Here is a 19,996-nt window from a genome sequence, read left to right on the forward strand (position 1 = left end):
CCGTAGCATCTGTACTAGAGGTACGGACCCGTTAAGGTCACTGAAGAGCTGGCGCCGGTTAACTACTATTTGCTGCACATTACAGGCAGTTTATATGAATGACTTTGACGGCGAACATTGTATAATTTAACCAAAAATACACCGTCTCCTCTCACGCTTTAGACATTGCAGTTTTTACGCTTTTAGACGCCGTGTCTAAATTGTTTGAAGTCCAGCTCCTATTAATTAGTTTACCGCGTTCAGTGGTGGAAGCGGCTGACGAACGCCATTGCAAATGTTCCCATTTAATTTCGGACGCTAATTTACAAGATAAAGTTAAGGATGTCGAATATGAAACAAACACTCGTGAATGGTGAGGACCAGCTCTTTAATTCGGCATGAATTTAAAAAAACAACAAAAACTCGATTTACTGTGATATTGTGAGATTTGTTTGTGGTTATGTAACTTAGCCATTCAACAGAGTCCGCTAACATTAAAGTGACTGACGTGCAGTGTCTGTGTTGACAGACGTAGAAAACACGTCAGGGTTTTGTTTAGGTTGTTAATATGTAATAGTCTGTCGCTACTTTTGAAGGTAAAAAAATACTTGTAGTTTGCTGACTGTTAGTTCCGCCATTTGTTTTGTTTGCTGTTTGTGCTTTATTAGAACAGGGTCACGTGAATAAAAAGTTTTGCTATTTTTAATAGTAGTGCTGATTTCAACCCCCAAATCACTGTCCGTGAAAAAGTCAGATAATGATATTTATAAGACATTATGCATGATAGAAAAGAGAACAGCAGATGACTGACATGACAGGCTCGGCACGCAGATTCACCTCGAATCACGGAAGCGCCTTCATCACTCGGATTACCAAGCCGGCTCATTAATATTTATGTACGTCGGATTACCAGCCAATCACAAAGCGCGTTCATCAGCCGGCTCATTAATATTCATGTCCGTCTCATTAATATTTATGGTAAGGGAAAGTGCCGTATCCGTAGGCCACAGGCTACGGGTACGGGTCCGTATCTGTAGACACTACCTTTAAAAAAGAGCAACCTCGACAGGTTACAAATGAATAGCTACAGACCAGTCTCTAATCTCCCATTTTTAAGTAAGATCATTAAAAAAGCAGTTTTTCAACAGCTAAACAATTGCCTAATAAAAAGTAACAGCTTCAGTGTTTTTCCGTCAGGTTTTCGACAGCACCACAGAACTGAGACAACTCTTATTAAGGTAATAAATGACATCCGCTTAAACACAGACAGCGGCAGGATGTCGGTCCTAGTCCTGCTGGATCTGAGTGCTGTGTTTGACACAGTCGACCACAATGTACTACTTAACCGACTGGAGAACTGGGTGGGACTATCCAGCACAGTACTCAACTGGTTCAAATCTTACCTAAAGAATAGGAATTACTTTGTGTCTATCGGTAACTTCACGTCTGAGCAGACAGTAATTACATGTGGAGTTCCTCAAGGTTCCATTCTGGGGCCTCTTCTGTTTAACATCTATATGCTCCCACTGGCTCAGATTATTGAAAACAATAATGTAAGTTACCATAGCTATGCAGATGACATGCAGATCTACATTACAATGTCCCCAGGAGACCATGGCCCTATAGATGGATTTCACATGACGTATGCATACTTAATTAGGCAGCTGCGCGCGCAGACCCGGTGCAAAACAAAGCTTGTTTAGCTAGCCAACTCGGGATATTTATACACATTATATACATATGCTAAATATGCCTTCTTGTTGTGCTGTCGGCTGTCAGAATCGAAGTAAAGACAACCCTCATTTAAAGTTTTATTCAATACCTGGAGGGGCTCATCCATTTCAACAAAATCGAAGGCAGTTGTGGCTACGTGCGATCAACCGGGATAGCTGGTCGGAGGCACAAATAAAGAATGCACGGCTTTGCAGTGCACATTTCATTTCAGGTAAACGGTCATTCAGTTTTGATTTATATTTGTAAAATCCTTTATATCATTATCGTGCATATGAGCGATAATAGGGTGTTTTGTCATTACCGCAATGAATATGTTTGTTGACTTAGCCTTGTTATTTTGTTTTATGGGACTTTAATAATTATAATAAATACTATTTTAACAGGTCGTGCATCTGACGATTCAGATAGTCCTGATTTCGTGCCTTCGGTATTTCCTCACAGGCGTGACAGTGCCAACAGCACCAAAGCTAAGAACAAAATTGACAGGTAATTTGTACACTCACACCACGTTTCTGATACTGAATGGTATGTGAGTTCTTGTATGTGACTGCAAAGCACGAAATTAACAGCATCAAGAGATTTGTATGCCTTTAAATTCTCTTTCGTGTAAAACGCTTGGCGAGTTGATTAAATATAAATAGATGTCCGGCCACTGAATATTAGGCCATTGCCTCATATCCCGTAACCACTCTTGTTGCGGCAATGAGTACGGGTCCGGTAGTTGCGTACCTGCACTAATTGTCAACTTGCTTAAGTAACGGGTACGATCGGCAGGTGACAGCTCGTCAAGGTACGATTTCTTAACAATAACTTTCGGCTGTGCCATTATTGTATATATGAAACACGCGGATGAACTTTTCACATTCTGCACCGGGTCTGCACGTGCATACCTTGTGTTAGTAAACACTGCAAGCCGTCTATACAGGTGCTGGGAAAGTGTATTGAACAGATAAATGAGTGGCTGTGTCTAAACTTTCTTCAGTTAAATAAAGACAAAACTGAGTAATGGTTTTTGGAGCGAAGGAACGGCGATTAAAGGTGAGCCTAGAGCTTCAGTTGCTACAGTTAAAACTGCAGACCAGGCCAGAAATCTGGGTGTGGTGATGGACTCAGAACTCAGTTTTGGAAAACACATTAAAGCAGTTACAAAGTCGGCTTACTATCACTTAAAAATATCTCAAGAATTAAAGGGCTGATGTCTCAGCAGGACCTGGAAAAGCTAGTCCATGCATTTATTTTCAGTCGGCTTGATTACTGTAACAGTATCTTTACAGGTCTATCGAAAAAAACAAACAACTGCAGCAGATTCAAAACTCTGCTGCCCGAGTCCTCACTAAACCAAGAAAATAGATCATATCACTCCAGTTTTAAAGTCCTTAAACTAGCTTCCTGTCACTCAGAGGGTAGATTTTAAAGTCCTGCTGCTGGTCTACAAAGCTTTAAATGGTCTAGGACCAAAATACATCAGAGACCTCCTGACTCAGTATGAACCACCCAGACCACTCAGGTCATCTGGATCAGGTCTTCTAGTAGTTCCTAGAGTAAAAACCAAACACAGAGAAGCTGCATTCAGCTTCTATGCCCCATATATATGGAACAAACTCCCAGAAAACTGTAGATCAGCTGAAACTCTCAGCACATTTAAATCCATTCTGAAGACGTACCTGTTCTCAGCTGCTTTTGATTAAAGTATTTTAAGTTATTTTAAATCTTATTTTATGACAGTTACTTTTAAGTTATTTTAACTCTTATTTTATGACAGTTATTTTAAACAGCCTTTGTTTTCTGACTCTTGTTTTTGATCTTTTTACTGTTCTGTTTTTCTTTAATAATTGCCCTTGTTTTCTGACTTCTGTTTTTGATCTTTTTACTGTTCTGACCTTTTTTTTTAATGATTTCATAAATGTTTTCTTTTGTTTTCTTTTAATAATTGTCATCCTCTGTCTTAACGTCTTTGTAAAGCACTTTGAATCGCCTCGTTGTTGAAATGTGCTATATAAATAAATTTGCCTTGCCTTGCTGTAGCCCATTTTCTTCAAGGTTCGATGTGTTGTGCGGTCAGAGATGGTATTCTGCATTCCTTGGTTGTAAATGAGTGGTTCTATCATCTCCAACCAATCTGCCCATTCTCCTCTGACCTCTCACAACAACAAGGCATTTTGGTCCACACAACTGCAGCTCACTGGATATTTTCTCTTTCTCAGACCATTTTCTGTCAACTCTAGAAATAATTGTGTGTGAAAATCCCAGTAGATCAGCAGTTTCTGAAATACTCAAAGCAGCTCATCTGGCATGGACAACCATGCTGCGTTCAGAGTTGCTCAAATCCCCTTTTCATTCCCATTTTGATGCTCGGTCGGTTTGAACTTCATCAAGTTGTCTTGACCATGTAAATGGACTGAGTTTCGGCCATGTGATTGGCTGATTGTTATTTGTGTTAATAAGCAATTGAACAGGTGTTCCTAATAAAGTGGCCAGTGAGTGTATGTGATGGTGTATGTGATGTTTAGTTTGGAAATTATTCCAAAGTAGCTTAACAATATAGCAGCCTTACAAACAAGTATTTCTACACTTGTTTAAACTGACAACTTGCATTGTATTCATTACAACTTAAGCTTTATCACAGTACGGTAATTCAAACTTATTGAGACACTGTGGTTAATTTGATTTACCCAGTTGTGTATTGGCTCTTGACTTGTACAGGCGAACAGAATTCATGAGTATAGGTAGATGTAACTGATGTATAGTCTGCCATTGGCGTTATAACCCAGTCGGCATTCTACCCTCTTTCCCTATGTAAGTGTTACCGTTTCTAAGTAACAAAAACAGCAGTCTCCAGGCAATTTTTTTCAGTGGATTGTCCATTTTAATCACAGTGCTCGTCTCCACCACAATTCCAATCGCTATTTGAGGGAGTGAACGTTGAAGCCACACCCTTCGCTTTGTCTTACCTACAACCCAAAGTGTTATTAAGGTGCAGCCAGATCATTATGTTGTACAGAATGGGCTGGCTAAGCGAAACTAGTAATCAAGTATCTGTGTAGTGTACATGTGCATGTTCCAGTGTGGAGATGATGGGCCATCCAGAACTCTGTTCAGAATGTGACATCAATCAACTGGAGCCTCTGCTGCCACAGGATGTGGTAGATGACCTGCTCAGTAAATATGTCAAGACTTTTACGGTAAGCACCAAGAATACTATCAGAAACACTAATGGTTGTGGTGTCACAACCTCATGTCTTTGTTAGTGTGGATGTAGATTCTGTTTGAGTGTCCATGTCTTCAGTCTAATATAACAGGTGGCTACGGAAGGCTCTGGAAACGGATAAGAAGGATTGGCAGAAAGAAACGGAGCCTGAGGCTGACCAAGACGGATTTACCAGACCACACTGCCTGCCATTGTCTTCAGGTAACATACACACCTCTACAATCTTCATTAACAGATATGGAGCATTAACAGATTTTCAGTGGCTAGGAGTTTGAATTCAGAAGGGACATTCAACAGCATTCAAAGAGAAGGTGTGGCTGTAGCTCAGCTCCGCCAAAGTGTCTTTGAGCAAGACACTAAACCCTAAGTTGCTCCCGATGACATGGAAGCTCTGTTGCCATTGGTGTGTGAATGTGATACAATGTAAAGCACTTGAGTACCACTAAAGTAGAAAAGCACTATAGAAGTGTAGGCCATTTACCATTTACTTTTCTGAAAGGTTTAGTGGCTGTGAAATTAGAATGTTGCTTTGTTATACATTAGACATAGCTTATTTAAATGTTTCACCGGGGAAATATTTTCAGCTATGTGATACACTGTACAGGTTTTTTGGTCCAGATTCAGCACGAGCCTCACATCCCAGACTTGGGCCATTAGTTACTTTTTACATAATTTGCTTTTACAGTGGCTCATTTACTCATTCTCTCTCTTGTTAATCTTAATGTATTGTCCTTCAACCCTTTATAAGATGTTTGAGCAGAACCTGCAAGTTGCTGCACAGATTGATGGGGATTTCAAAGAAACAGTTCTGAAGCTTGCCTGAAGCAAATGAACACTTTCCTTATCAGGTATTTTTATGTTTTTTGATATGATAAACATTTTTAAATCTATAGAATCCACTTCACCATATACACCCTGAGTTCAGTGAATAAGACTCTTTAGAATCTTTCTGATAAATAATGATGTATTATTACAACCTGAGGCAGTTTCCCCAGACTTACACCGTTATGTGCTACCTACACACCCAAGCAATGAGTTCTGACTCTTGATTTCTTTGTGCGGACACAGTGGGAAAAACCTAATGTTGCACTAGTGAACAGATATTTTCCAGCAGTGCACTGAGGTAATAAATTACAACTTCTCTATTAATACCTGAGGAAACACAGTTCCTTTAAAAAATCATGAATAAATTACAACTTCTCTTTTAATAACTCTGAGGACTGCCAGATTTTGCTAGTCCTTGATCCAAAGCACTGGACGACTTATGTTCAAGTTGTCCCAAGTTACTGTTTAGTATTGGTTGTGTTTGTGACCCTAATAGGTGTATCTGTCATTTGTAGGTACAGGGAAGAGGTGGTGATCTACAAAGAGGAGCACCTTAGAGACAGACAGCTGCCTCAATGTTATGTACAGTACATGATAGCCATCATCAACAACTGCCAAACATTCAAGTAAGATTTAATTTTGTACAGAAACTTGTATTTACACTGTTTAAAATTGCCATGTCTGGTCACAGTGTCATGATATCAGCTTAACATGTAGAATGTAGTGGTTACTGTTGCACTTGCCACCAAATTTTAAAATCAGCAAGTAGAATATAAATAAAATCCCTCAAACTGGAGGCAGCAGCATGCTAATAAATGACAGCTTGATAGTCTAAATGAGAGGAAACTGTCTCAGCCCCTTTTCTTACAGCTCTCAGGAAAGCTGCACATGTTGTTGTGCAATTGGCCATGATTCTATCACAGGTTAGTAACTAAGTTTTTCTTTGATATTTTAAAATTGCAGTAGGCAGAAATCTGGAAAAGGTGAGCAAAAAAAAAAGGAAAAAAGACAGAAATTTGTGACAAGCTAAAATCAACATTCATTTATGGCTTTTACCCAGACCCCAGAACTCTACTCTGCCAAATGAATCTTCCACCTCACCCACTGTACCATCACATCCTGTTCTCACTGCAGACTTTGTTACCATTTATACTATACTTATCTTGTCTGAACGACAGAAAGACCTGTGATTGGCTAAAATGTCTCATCACAGTCTCAATTTTGTAAAGCCAAGAAGTTGAGCTCGGAGGTGCCACGAGCTTCCTAGGGCACTGATCTTAAAACAATGTTGTTGTTTTTAATTATTTTTAGGGACTCTGTTCAGGGATAATTTTTGGTGCCTCCTAACTTAGCTTAACATGTACTAAGTGGGAGAGCAAACCTTTCAGTGCTAGCCTTAGTCTAGTGCTGTCAGTTACAATAAATTCCGATTGTGTTTTCTGTGTAAGAGGAAAACTAAGCATGCTTGTGGAAGGACTGTGTTATTAAACTTAAGCTGTGTCTTCTATAGGACTGGACCCAAATATCCGAATATTCGTTCGCTTACGGCGGTATCCGGATATTAATTTTGGTATCCGATATTAGCCTGTGTATTGTACATACACAGGCGTACATACCCCCACCCCCACCCCCATCCCCCCAAACCCCCCAAATAGAGCTGTAGCTGGGACCAAAGCAGAGTGACTACAAAGAGCGAAAGAGCAAGCTGAATCGGAGCCAAAGTAGTGCATTTACTTATTTAACAATAACCATAATGATAAGGGTGAAAAATAGCCAAATGTTGGCCTGGGTAATTGGTTAGGCCGATAATCAGTAGACCCCTAATTAAAAGAGTTAAAACTAAAATAATGGCAGCTAGACTTTGGAAGTGCTTTAAATGGTAACATGCTTTCCATAGACAGTGCTCAAACATAGTGGTAAGTTATAAATCCTCCAGAAATCCTATGCTTTGTCCACCTACTGTCTTCAGCACACCTCAGGAGTAATCACACTGACATGGTGCTACAGTTCAGTGTGTAATCAGCTGTCATATACTGACTGTTAAAGAGCAATGCCATAGCCAGTCTCAGAAATATCTACGGGAGAACTGTATGTTTTTCGATGTTCGATGAGGGACCATGCAACTCTCTATGTAGCAGACTGACGTGTGCTTATTGTAGTATGAGAAGAGTCATGTGCTGGTTCACTATTGTTTTTCAAAGCCACTCAGGTCAGTGCACAGGGAGGTCAAAATCAAGAATTGGCCTTAATTAAATTAAATGACAGTCATTATGAAAAAGATGAATGACAAGTTATTTCATGATTTTATTTGTTGTTATTTAATTTTAAACCTCTTGGGGTTATATATCCTCATGCAGTTATCCCATGTGTTCCTCAGTGAGTCTATCACAGTCTGAAGAGGAAGTACTCTCAGTCCTCAGAACCCACTGAGAGTGATGCTACCATAGAAAGAACACTCAATGAAGTGGCAAAGGAGGGTTGCCAGTTCCTACTGGATGAAGTCTTTCTAGACCTTGAGGTAAAAAGAGTAGTTTATGGGATAAACTATATTTACTGTATATTTTAAGGAGATTTGTAATATTTGTAGTTAAAAATAGCTGTTTTTGAAAAAAATCATTATATGCATAGTAAAGGACTTAAATCTGTCATAATAATTTGGCATTATCAAGCAGTGTGGTTTACTCAGACTATGAAATGTTGGTAAAGAAACTGTTTAACAATAAACATTCACCAGTTATCGAGCAAGACAGGTTTTTGTAATCTGTTTGGATGTGAGATTTCACCATAAATGAAAATTAGCAGAGTTTGATTTGGTGCTCCACAGTGCAATCAAAAACAGTAACATTTGCTTGTAAATTTTTGCCGTTTTTTTTAGTTTCCAGGAACTTCTGTTAACAGTCTGACAACCAAAGAATATGTTTAAGGAAGTTTGTTGATATTTACATCATAGAATAAATTATACAGTAACAAGAAAATAAGCATCTTGCACTTTTTTGGCTGCCACATGAAAACAAACTTTCTTAAAAGCTGCAAAAATGTGCAATGTATAAATGTAACATTAATTTATGCAACTTAATGCTCAACATGTAAGTACTAGCTAACAGACACATAAAATGGTCAAAAGACAGATTGTGTATCTTCTTGTAATTTAAATTGGATGTAAAAGTGCATAAAAACAAACTGACAAATATTTTACAATATACTGATTTCAGAACCTTCCAGTGCATTTAATTGCTTTTGTTTGTGACATTGCATTGACCAGCATCACCTGAGTGAACTGCTGACCAGGAAATGGCTGACTGGCTCTCATGCTGTGGACACCATTTGTGTGACAGTGGAGGACTACTTCAATGACTTCAACAAAATCAAGAAACCCTTCAGTCAGGTAGGATTAAAGCCACTGATGGGCTCTAAGTAGAGTATCTCTGAAAATTCACAACTTCCCATGAAATTAAATGGAAATGTTTGTCATGATGTAACATAGCACCAACTGACTTTGGATAAATTTAACACGCTAAGGGTCTAACTGTCAAAGTTCCACAGCTGTGGTATAACTAAACAAGACACAACACTGACCTGCTCGATGTGGTATGTGCAGGAGATGACAAGTGAGGCCCTGCGCAGGGTGGTGGTAGAGTACGTTAAAGCAGTGATGCAAAAGAGGATCACCTTCAAAACCGCTGATGAGAGGCGGGAGGGAGCTGAGAGGATGATCAAAGAAGCTGATCAGTTCAAGTTCCTCTTCAGGAAACTGGCTGCAGTAAGTTCATATCTGTACAATGTTTTCTCTGTACTTCAGCATTATTCACTTGCACCACAAGTGTTACAGATATACAGTCCAGACTGTAAGTATTTGGATTTATATATGTTTGTATTTATAGATGTTTTGTTTGATGATTGTGAGATGGTGTAATGGAAGCTACATTAAAATAGATTTGAGTGGATTTACAATCAAAGTGTTGAAAAGGATAGAAACAGCCATAGTTTATACTTTGTTCCAGAACAGTCAGAAACATAGAGTGACTTGTAAGAGCGGAGGTAGAGCTCACAGATAGACTACATCTTGTATAGATGGTGTAATCTGAAAGAGATCAGTGACTGCAAAGTAGTTTTAGATGAGAGACAGACTCTGGATGCTCAGGAGGGGCTTGCAGATGACCGGACAGCTATTACTAATGTTATGAGGGAAACATGCAGGAGAGTACTGAGTACTTGGTGTGTCATCTGGAGGGAAAGTAGATAAGGAGACTTGGTGGTGGAATGAAGAAGTGCAGGCTTGTATATACAGAAAGAGGTTAGCTAAGAAAAAAGAGACGGAGAGGACTGAAGGGAGTAGACAGGAGTACAGGGAGATGCAGCGTTAGGTGAAAATAAAGGTGGCAAAGACCAAACAAAGGGCGTTCAAGGACTTGTATGGTAGGTTGGACAGTAAGGAAGGAGAGACTGACAGGTTGACGAGGCAGAGAGATAGACATCTGAAGGACTTGCAGCAGGTTAGGGTGATTAAGGCTAGAAATGGAAATGTATTGACAGGTTCCAGAAGTGTGATGGGAAGATGTAAAGAGTAATTTGAAGAGTTGATGAATGAAGAAAATGAGAGAGAACAAAGAGTAGTGGACCAGGAAGTAGCAAAGATTAGTAAGGGTGAAGTGGGGGTGGGTACTAAAGAGGATGAAGACCGGAAAGGCAGCTTGTCCTGATGATATAGCTGTGGACATTTCTGAACCCAGTCAGAAACTGTACTGCCACCTCTCCTTGTCTAGGAGAGGTGGTTAAACTTTTTTGAAAAGCCAAAAGTAAAAGAAGATAGTCATTGTTGAAAGTCCACCGTGGAAGAAAAAAACATATTACCACACAGTAGGGCTACACCTAACGACGCGTCGTCTCAGTACGATACGTCATCAAAAGCGGAAGTGAGCGCGCAATGCAACAGAAATTCCCTTCCGACCTGAGCGCGGAACACGGATGAACGTCGGCGCGGCATCGTGCATGTATTATGTATGCACGCTGCAGCGCGGATGTCCGCGTTCTATCGTAAACATGGATTTCAGCGTTTACTATACAGCTGTATCTAAATATGCGCTGCAGCGTGCATACATAATACATGCACGATGCCGCGCCGACGTTCGTCCGTGTTCCGCGCTCCGGTCGGAAGGGAATTTCTGTTGCATTGCGCGCTCACTTCCGCTTTTGATGACGTATCACGCTCAGACGACTCGTCGACGCGTCGTTAGGTGCAGCCCTAACACACAGTCTCAACATTTAAAGGTTCAAAATTTATTGGACACGTGTCTAGTGACTGTTAATTGGTCAGCTGTGTCTTACTTTAGCGTCAGTTTGCGAACACAACAGCTTGCATGGTTTCCATCTTTGAGAGTTGAGAGTTGTCATGTAGATAAAATAGAGTTGTCTATAAATACGAGGAGTAAAGAGTGAAAGTCAAGAAAATGATAGAGGCTGAAAAAAGGAAAATCTACCAGAGATATTGAGCGTAGAGACTTTTTCCAAAATCAACAGTTAAGTTCATGCCATTTGTTAAACACGGACACTGTCATTTATTGATGATATCTTAGCTGACAGAAGCAACAGAATGAAATCAGAGACATTCTGTGTGCTTATTTCCAGCCATATGTTAAACACAGCAAAGCAACAAACGACAACAAAGCAACCAAAGAGTGCATGGTGAAGAGGTGAAATATCCTTGAAAGCCTGATTCCACTCTTGTTGAACTGCACTCCCACCAATTTTTAATCAGATTAATCACATGGTTGATGTGGATTAATTTCGATTAATCATGATTTTTAAAAAAAAAGATTAATCATATATATATATATATATATACACACACACACACACACACACACACACACACACACACACACACACACACACACACACACACACACACACTACTCAGTTTTGTCTGAATTTTAATGAAACAAGTAATAGTTCCCTTTGATATCAGTATTAATGAATGAGAAGAAGCACCATTTTCATTCGTGCAATATTTATTACCCCAACAATTTAGACAATAACAGAGATGGCTCCAAATAACCAAGTAGCGTGTGTTTCCACCATTTGCGGCAATGACAGCTTTACAGCGACATCTCATGCTCCTTACTAGCCTCATGATGTTGTTTTGAGGCAATGCAATTCACTCCTCCACAAGTGCTACACGCAGTTCTGCCAGGTCATGTGGGGGTGGGGTACGAGCATCCAATCGCCACTTCAGCTGGTCCCAGACGTGCTCTATGGGATTCAGGTCATCGGACATTGCTGGCCATACCATATGAGGCACTCTGATTCCCTGAAGTCAAGCTGTGACAATTCTGGCACCATGTGGTGAAGTATTATCATCTATGAACAGAAAGTTGGGGGTGTGCTGGCAGAACTGGGGGATGATGATGGGTTCTGTGATGTCTCTGAAGTAAGAATGTGCAGTGACTGAGCCATCTACAATCACCAAATCCGTTTTGCACTGTCTGGTGATGCCTGCCCAGGGCTCCAGACTAACTTTTTTTCCTAGGAACACAGTGACCCTTCACTTAAAATTTTAGGGGTGCAAGCCGAACATTTAGAGGCACACACCAAAATGTTTTCAGTTCACATTTCGTTGTGCAGCAGTGGACACAACATACTAAACATAATAACAACATAATAAACAGCTTACACACCGGATCGCAGCTGGAAACACATCGGATGTTGCATACTGCTTCGATTGTGGTATGTCTCCAACTGTGATCCAGTGTGTTTACCCAGAGCGGACCGCAGCAGTGGACCGCAGCTCATTTGCATAGACTGGACTTCCACTTTATACAAATTTGATGTGACGTGCAGAGATCCCATACATCGTGAAACTGTCTTCAAACATCTGAACTAGCTGTCGCTGAACTACGAGGACAGACTCGGCCACTGCACAGCTTATTTCTCACTTCAAATGCTTTCAGAAATACTTTTTGCTGAAGTGTTTTCGAAATAAAAGGGAAAGTTTGTGGCTGAGCCGCTGTGTTTATCTGACTCATTTGCCAGACTGTCAAGCTGAAAGTGCTGTCACGTGACCATGTAGTGGCCCGCAGTTGCTCAAGCGCTGTCATGTGACAATGTTGTGGCCCACTAGTGACTGCCCACCATCCATGTGATTTTCAGATGCGGTGCGTTGCTGTGCAGGAAAATCGCATCTAGTGGACACACGGCTAGAGTCCTCTCCGTCATTGTTCATTGTTTACAACAGTTATGTGAAACCTGTGGATTCATGCAATAACCCCAAGACCGCCTCTTTTCACACGTAAGCCAATCATAGTGATCATTCGTCCCCCGCTCTCACACACATTGGCCCACCTTCTTCTTTGGTGTTTGTCTCGTTTCTCCTTCTTTTAGAGTTAATGTCATTTGGCAAACCAGCTCATTTGCGCATTACTTTCAACAACTGGGCTGAAGAGTGGAGCAGAAGTTTGTCAGCAACAAAAATTACTCAATAATAATAAATAAAAATCGGCAAATTTACTGGTCGCACATTTGCAAATAGATGAAAAATTTATTCGCACTGTCTCAAATTTTAGTTGCAAAATGCGACCGTTTAGTCACAGTCTGGAGCCCTGCTGCCCAGACTGTTGCACCTCCTCCACCAAAGCAAACCTTGGGGACCATTGACCTCGGCGTATTGCTCACCTTGCCTTCTCCAGCAACGCTGATGACCATCTTTTCTGTGCAAGGTGACCTGACACTCATCAGTGAACAGTGGTAGACCATCAGTGGTAGACCACTGCTGTATTATCCAGGTCACATGGTCTTGTGCCCACTGAAAACGGTCACGGCGGTGTCTTGGTGTCATTGGAGTCACCTGCAACAGTCGTCAGGCATTCAAGCCAAAGCGGTGGAGTCGGTTGCAAATGGTTTGTCTGGAAAGCCTAGTACACCTCACTTCTCGTAAACAGGCCTGCAGCGGTGTGGCAGTTGCATGTCTGAGTGCATAGGTTCTTAGGTACTGGTCATCATTGCGGTCCATCACTGGTGGAGCTCCACTCCTGGGTCTGTCACGAACACTGCCAATAGTTCTGTGTCTTGCTGCAAGTCTGCTGATGACAATTTGAGACAAAACAAGTTCACGAGCAACATGTGCCTGCCTGCTACCAACCTGAAGGCACGCTATGGCCAGGTGGCGTTGGTCATCTGTTTAGTGATGTCGTGTGTTCATGGCTGCTTGAATGATGAACTGGGAATGACTTACTGACAATGCCAACTTTTTATACCCCCAGAATGTTGAAATTGATGCCATGTTGAAAAGGGTTGTCTTTTTGTATTTTTTGGTATTGGTCCCAATATGTAAGGCGCACTGTACACAGTGAGACTATTGCATGGAAAACACAAAATGAGGTTTGTCTAGCACCCTAATACAATTGCCTCCCTATCCCCAAAATCACTGAAGTGAAACAAACACCTTATGTATGAAATCCACTGAGGACCTCACAATATCCCTAACTTTTTGTGAGTGTTGTGTGTGTGTGTTTGTGTGTGTGTGTGTGTGTCTGTGTGTCTCTGTGTGTGTGTGTATAAATATGTATACACATAGAATCATTATTTTCTTTTTACATACAAGAATCAACTTGAATTACAGCTAAGATTGGACACTTTAGTATCCATTATTTTATGCAAAAATTTAGGATCTGAACTTTAACTAATAAATAACTCTTGGGAGGAGTTTGACAGAGCAGTTGTGAACCCTCGCCTGTACAGAGTCTCTATGGCTGAACAAATCCAGTGTACACAGTGATCGGGAATTCAGCTGGTGCTCCAGTGTGCCTTTCAGTGCTCAGGGTGTGTAGAAATGGCATAACATTTATTGTGATATTCAAAGGAAAGTCTAACTTTGTTTGTTACGTTTAGGGTGAAGATACAGACTGGCTTTGTGGTGCCATCACTGCCATCGCTGAAGTATTTAAGCTCACTGACCCCACCCTACTGTTCCTGGAAGTCACCACGCTGGTATCCAAATATCCAGATATCAGGTCTGCACAGTCAAACACACACTTTGGCATCCATGTCACCTGGCATCAATATGATTCATGTATCTTGTGTAGCAGAATTGTACTGAGTATATACTTGTTTTCACTAAGTTGTGGTTATGTTGCTGAATGCCCTGCTTTCATGTGTTAAAAGCAAGAAAAATGGGTAAGTGTATGGATTTGAGCCAGTTTGACAAGGACCAAATTGTGATGACTAGTGGACTGTAGGGTGTTCCTGGTCTTGCAGTGGTCAGTATCTCTCAGAAGTGTTTCAAAGAAGGAACAGTGGTGAACTGACAACAGGGTCAAGGCTCACTGATGAATGTGGGCAGCGAAGGCTGGCCTGTGTGGTCCAATTCAACAGATGAGTTACTGTTGCTTAAATTGCTGAAGAAATTAATGCTGGTTCTGATAGAAAAGTGTCAGAATACACAGAGCATCACAATTTGTTGCATATGGGGCTGCAGACCAGTCAGGGTGCCCATGCTGACCCATGCGCACCGCCAAAAGCGCCAACTACAGGCACTTGGACATCAGAACTGGACCACGGAGCAATGGTAGAAGGTTTCCTGGTCTTATGAATCATATTTTCTTTTACATTACATGGATGGCTGGATGTGTGTGCATCGCGTACTTGGAGAACACATGGCACCAGGATGCACTATTGGAAGAAGGCAAGCTGGCAGAGGCAATGTGATGCTTTGGGCAATGTTCTGCTGGGAAACCTTGGACCTTGTGGATGTTACTTTGACACGTACCAACTACCGAAGCATTGTTGCAGACCATGTACACTCTTTCATGGAAACGGCATTTCCTGATGGCTGTGGCCTCTTTCGCCAAAATGATTCAGGAATGGTTTGAGGAGCACAACGAGTTTGAGCTGTTGACTTGGCCTCCAAATTCTCAAGCCAATTAAGCATCAGTCAAATGTCTTGGACAAACAAGTCTGATCCATGGAGGCCCCGCCTCACAACTTAAGGAACTTAAAGGATCTGTTGCTAGCATCTTGGTGCCAGATACCACAGCACACCTTCCTCTGAAGGGGGAAGGGGGTCTATAGTCCATGCCTCAACTGGTCAGAGCTGTTTTGGCAACAAAAGCAGGACCAACAAAATATTAGGCAGCTGGTTATCGCCTCATCAGTGTATGCTCATTGGCCTGTCATAGCCTAATCATAATTTTAAAAAAACAGAGCTTTCTCAATCCGTGTATGGTTCGTTCATTCGTTTTTCTGTTTCAAAATAAAATTAGAAAAAAACAAATAATCGGTTTGTTTAAAATGGAATTCGAAAAACGAAAAAGAAAGAAAGAAAAAAATGCTGCGTTTTTACCAATTTTAAGGTTTGAACAAACATTAAAAGCCTTTTCCCATTTGGAAGCTATTGGCAGAACCGGAAGTCAAAGTGAGAACTCGTGGCGACTTGACTTCACTTCTCTGTTTCAAACTCCGCACCACGTACTGTGAAAACAAGATGTTTGTCTAATTTAGATTGAATAGACGCATCACTCTGAGAACTCATGATCTCAGTATGAACAAAATTGCTTTAATTGTCCAAGTAAGTATTTTTAAGTATTAAAATGTAAAGAACTCTGGCGATTCCGACCACTGTTCCAGTTTAACTGACGATCAGGTTAACTGGTGATAGTTTCCGTCTACAGATGTTTCGTTGCAGGTTTGTCCCGACCAGACCTGGTTGTGTGCCAATTAAAGACACTAGACAAAGAAAACGTCCCCGACAAACGTCGGCATCATTACTTAACCCTTTACGCTTCAGTGCGTCGTAGGTGTACCGCCGGCGGTACACCTACTAATTTGCATAGGAATTTCAAGAATGTCCGACGGCTGCAAACACGATTATACAAACACTATACGCCGATGGAAAGCTTAGATTCTCATGAATCCGCCGGTATAAACCACTTTCAGATGCGATTACGACAGCGGGTGAGAAAAACACATTTGTCCGACAAAAACAAATATTCATCCATCAGTTCTCTATACACGGCTTCAACGCACACAGCGCGACTCACATTTCCGGGTTCATTACTACACACAAAAAAAAAGATTCCACAAAAAACGGCCATAATCCAACCTTTTACATCCAGACGACACAAGCCAGTAAACTATTTTGTCCAAAACATGTCCTGAAGTCGTATAAAATCCCCGAATCGGTCATTTTCAAGGAAATGCACCTCGTGATGTGCGTCCAATATTCCCCGTATTTTTCGTAATTTTTTTTATTTAAAAATAGAATATTAGCGATTTTTTGTACTGAAAACGGCTGGAATTGACTGAAGCTTAAAGGGTTAATAAAGTCTATATCCAAGTAAATATCACCTAAGACGGTAAAACGAAATGTCTCTAATGTTATTTCTGGATTCCATCGTTTCCTCTCACCGTTCATAAAAATACGTGTTTTTTATTTCGCCAGGACATTTCCTTTTACTGTCTGTAGGTGATATTTACATGGATATTGACTTTATTCAGCAGTGATGCCGATGTTTTTCGGTGAGCTCTTCTCTATCCAATATCTTAATTTCACACAGATCCAGGTCTGGTCTGGTCAAATCCGCTACGAATCATCTGGAGACTGAAACTATCACCAGTTAACCTGATCACCAGTTGAACTGGAACAGCAGCACCAATAGATGACAAAAACTTTCGTCCATACGTTGGGCCTGTCTGTAAAACACACAAAAGTGAAACATAACATTCTACAGTTAATAAAGTATGGCACTGAAATTAACATATGTCGTTAATATAGAACAAATGACAGCTCTCTCAAAATCAGCAGCTGACACATGACTGCATCTTAAGTTGTTCTCCATGCAGAACCTTCTGATAATATAATATCAACTCTTTAATACGGAGCAATGTGAGCTCCATTTCTGCGTGGGTTTTGTCACTCTCAAGGAGAATGAAATTGGAAAAGCGCTCCATTAAAGCCATTCTAGATGTGTTCACGGTCCAGACCAGCTCTTAACAGTTCTTCCTCAGCGACTTCCGGTGTTGCAACAAACTAAAACAACACCTGTATTTTGTATTTTGGGTTAAAAAGCTAGAGCAAAAAATCCAACAGCGTTAATTAGTTAAATAACACATTTCTACATTTAGGTTTTATAAACTGAAAAACAAAAAAAACAACGCAGTTTATTGTTTTTTTTAGATTTTATTTTCAAACGGAAAAACGAATGAACGAACCATACATAGATTTTTCTCCTAACGTGCCTGTGAAAGTACAAATGTGTGGCTCTGGCCATTAGTATTGGTATCCCATTAGCAGTAGATTTACAATAAAGTGTTCAGGTTAATTTAAAACGAAGCAGTTTAGCTGTGCAAAATGAGCACAGCCTCATGAGTAACATACAGCAGTTGTGAATAAGAGGGATGTTGACATAATAGTTCCTCTCTTCTGTTCAGTGAGCCACGTTATCAGTTGGCTCACTGAACAGAAGAGAGGAATAGAAGCAGAGGGAGACACAGATATACGCTAATTTAGCGAACCTGACATATGTTAGGTATATGTTTAGTCCAAATTTGCTTTGTGATTGTTGGAGCTTGTGTATTTCACAATTTGACATTATCCACTGCACGGAAAGATTTTGGGTTATTAGATGAGCTTAAGTTGAAGCTTAAATTGAAGATAAATGTGTCAACAGCTGCACAACTGGGAAAGATACAGTACTTCAGTTTCAACCATCAACACTTGCATTTGCCATCGTGCAGATCAGTGAATTTGTTTTTCTTTGATACATTTTTTTACATTTAATTTTTAGATTGTATTTGTGTCAGCCATTGAACAACCCAGTGGGTCAATAATCATACTGGTATAATTGTTATCCGTCACAAGAGAGCTATAGAAGCAATAGACTGACAAGAAACGAGCTTCAGTGTTGATCTGGAGAATTAAACTGTTGTTCATTTATTTTCAGCAATTTCGTTCGTTTGTATTTTCACCTCTATGTTGTTCAAGTGTGTGAGTGTGAAAAAGAAATAAATGTGTGCTGCCTGTGTCACTCTATGGTCAAGTCCATATGATAGCCCGATTTTAAGTCAGGGTAGGAAAAATGCTACAGGTATTCAAGTTACCATCGTGAACAGCCACATCTGATTTTGATTTACCAACTTTTAACCAGTATGTTGACTGAGCCACAAGAAACAACAGAACCCTGGACCTCCTGTATGCTAATGTTAAGGGAGCATAGTGTCATTGTGCTGTCCCCACTCAGTAGAGTGTTCCCCAAAGTATGTCCCCCTTGTTTAATGCCAACCTGTTTGCACAAGGACTGTGAGGAGGTGAACTTGAGAGGTGAAGGACATACTGCAAGACTGCTTTGAGTCTACAGACTGGGATGTGCTTTTTAAACCACATGGGGAAAACCTCAACACCATGACTGACTGCATCACAGAATACATCAAATACATCAAATTTTGTGAACACAACACCTTGTCAGCCTGGACAGTACCCTGCTTCCCCAACAACAAGCACTGGATTACAAGAAAAAAAGCTTTCAGAGTTGGGGACAGAGAGGAGTTGAAGATATTGCAGCGTGAACTCAAGGTGAAGCTGAGGATGTGCAGGGACTCCTACAGGAGGAAGCTGGAGGCCAACAGTAGCACCAAACGATTTTTGTGCCATGCTTTAATCCATCATTGTATAAATTTCCAAGTTTCTGACAACTAAAACCATGTTTTTTTTAAATGGATTCTAATAACTACACCTCCACTGAAAGTGACTTTGATTTTTTGTATAACTGTTATACACTGAATTTCCAATGTGTGGCTAAGTGTTTCTTTGTCCGTCCTGCTCTTCATAGGGAGGAACATATTCAGGCTTTGCTCGCTGTACGTGGTGATGCCAGCAGGGAAATGCGACAGATGATCATCGGCACTCTCACCGAGAACAAAGTATCCTACTCTAGTGTCGCACAGCCCATATTTAAAGACATCACTGTGCCTACCATCACCATGACTACTATGACCTCCATGGCAACTGCAAAGCTGCTCAAATAAAGCCAGTCATCATGACACTGTTTCTAGCTTCAGCACCTTCTGTCACAATAGCATAACAAAACTTGTTTTATCAGATACTGTGTTTATTTTTCATTGTTTGATACTGCCTGCTGTGTTTTCTGTTGCCAACTCTTTGCTAACTATCTTACTGTTTTCAGAAGAAAGTAATAAAACTTGAAGTGGTAAATATGGTTGAAAAATGCTTTATTTTCAGATTAAAGCATCATAACATCCTCA

At 40.6% G+C, this 19,996-nt stretch overlaps 1 protein-coding gene across 1 annotated transcript in view; it reads left to right on the top strand.

Annotated features, from left to right (window-relative positions):
• The window catches only part of exoc3 (exocyst complex component 3), a 35,588-nt gene extending 15,592 nt beyond the window's left edge, over nucleotides 1-19,996 (top strand). The window contains 12 exon segments of the mRNA XM_051953666.1: nucleotides 4,778-4,895; nucleotides 5,000-5,006; nucleotides 5,009-5,086; nucleotides 5,089-5,122; nucleotides 5,516-5,730; nucleotides 5,733-5,769; nucleotides 6,262-6,387; nucleotides 8,138-8,264; nucleotides 9,009-9,131; nucleotides 9,345-9,506; nucleotides 14,630-14,751; nucleotides 19,564-19,996. Coding sequence (XP_051809626.1) covers nucleotides 4,778-4,895; nucleotides 5,000-5,006; nucleotides 5,009-5,086; nucleotides 5,089-5,122; nucleotides 5,516-5,730; nucleotides 5,733-5,769; nucleotides 6,262-6,387; nucleotides 8,138-8,264; nucleotides 9,009-9,131; nucleotides 9,345-9,506; nucleotides 14,630-14,751; nucleotides 19,564-19,759 — 1,345 coding nt within the window. The 3' untranslated portion in view covers nucleotides 19,760-19,996.

This window comes from Acanthochromis polyacanthus, chromosome 9 (genome assembly GCF_021347895.1).
Source record: "Acanthochromis polyacanthus isolate Apoly-LR-REF ecotype Palm Island chromosome 9, KAUST_Apoly_ChrSc, whole genome shotgun sequence".
NCBI lineage: Eukaryota > Metazoa > Chordata > Actinopteri > Pomacentridae > Acanthochromis > Acanthochromis polyacanthus.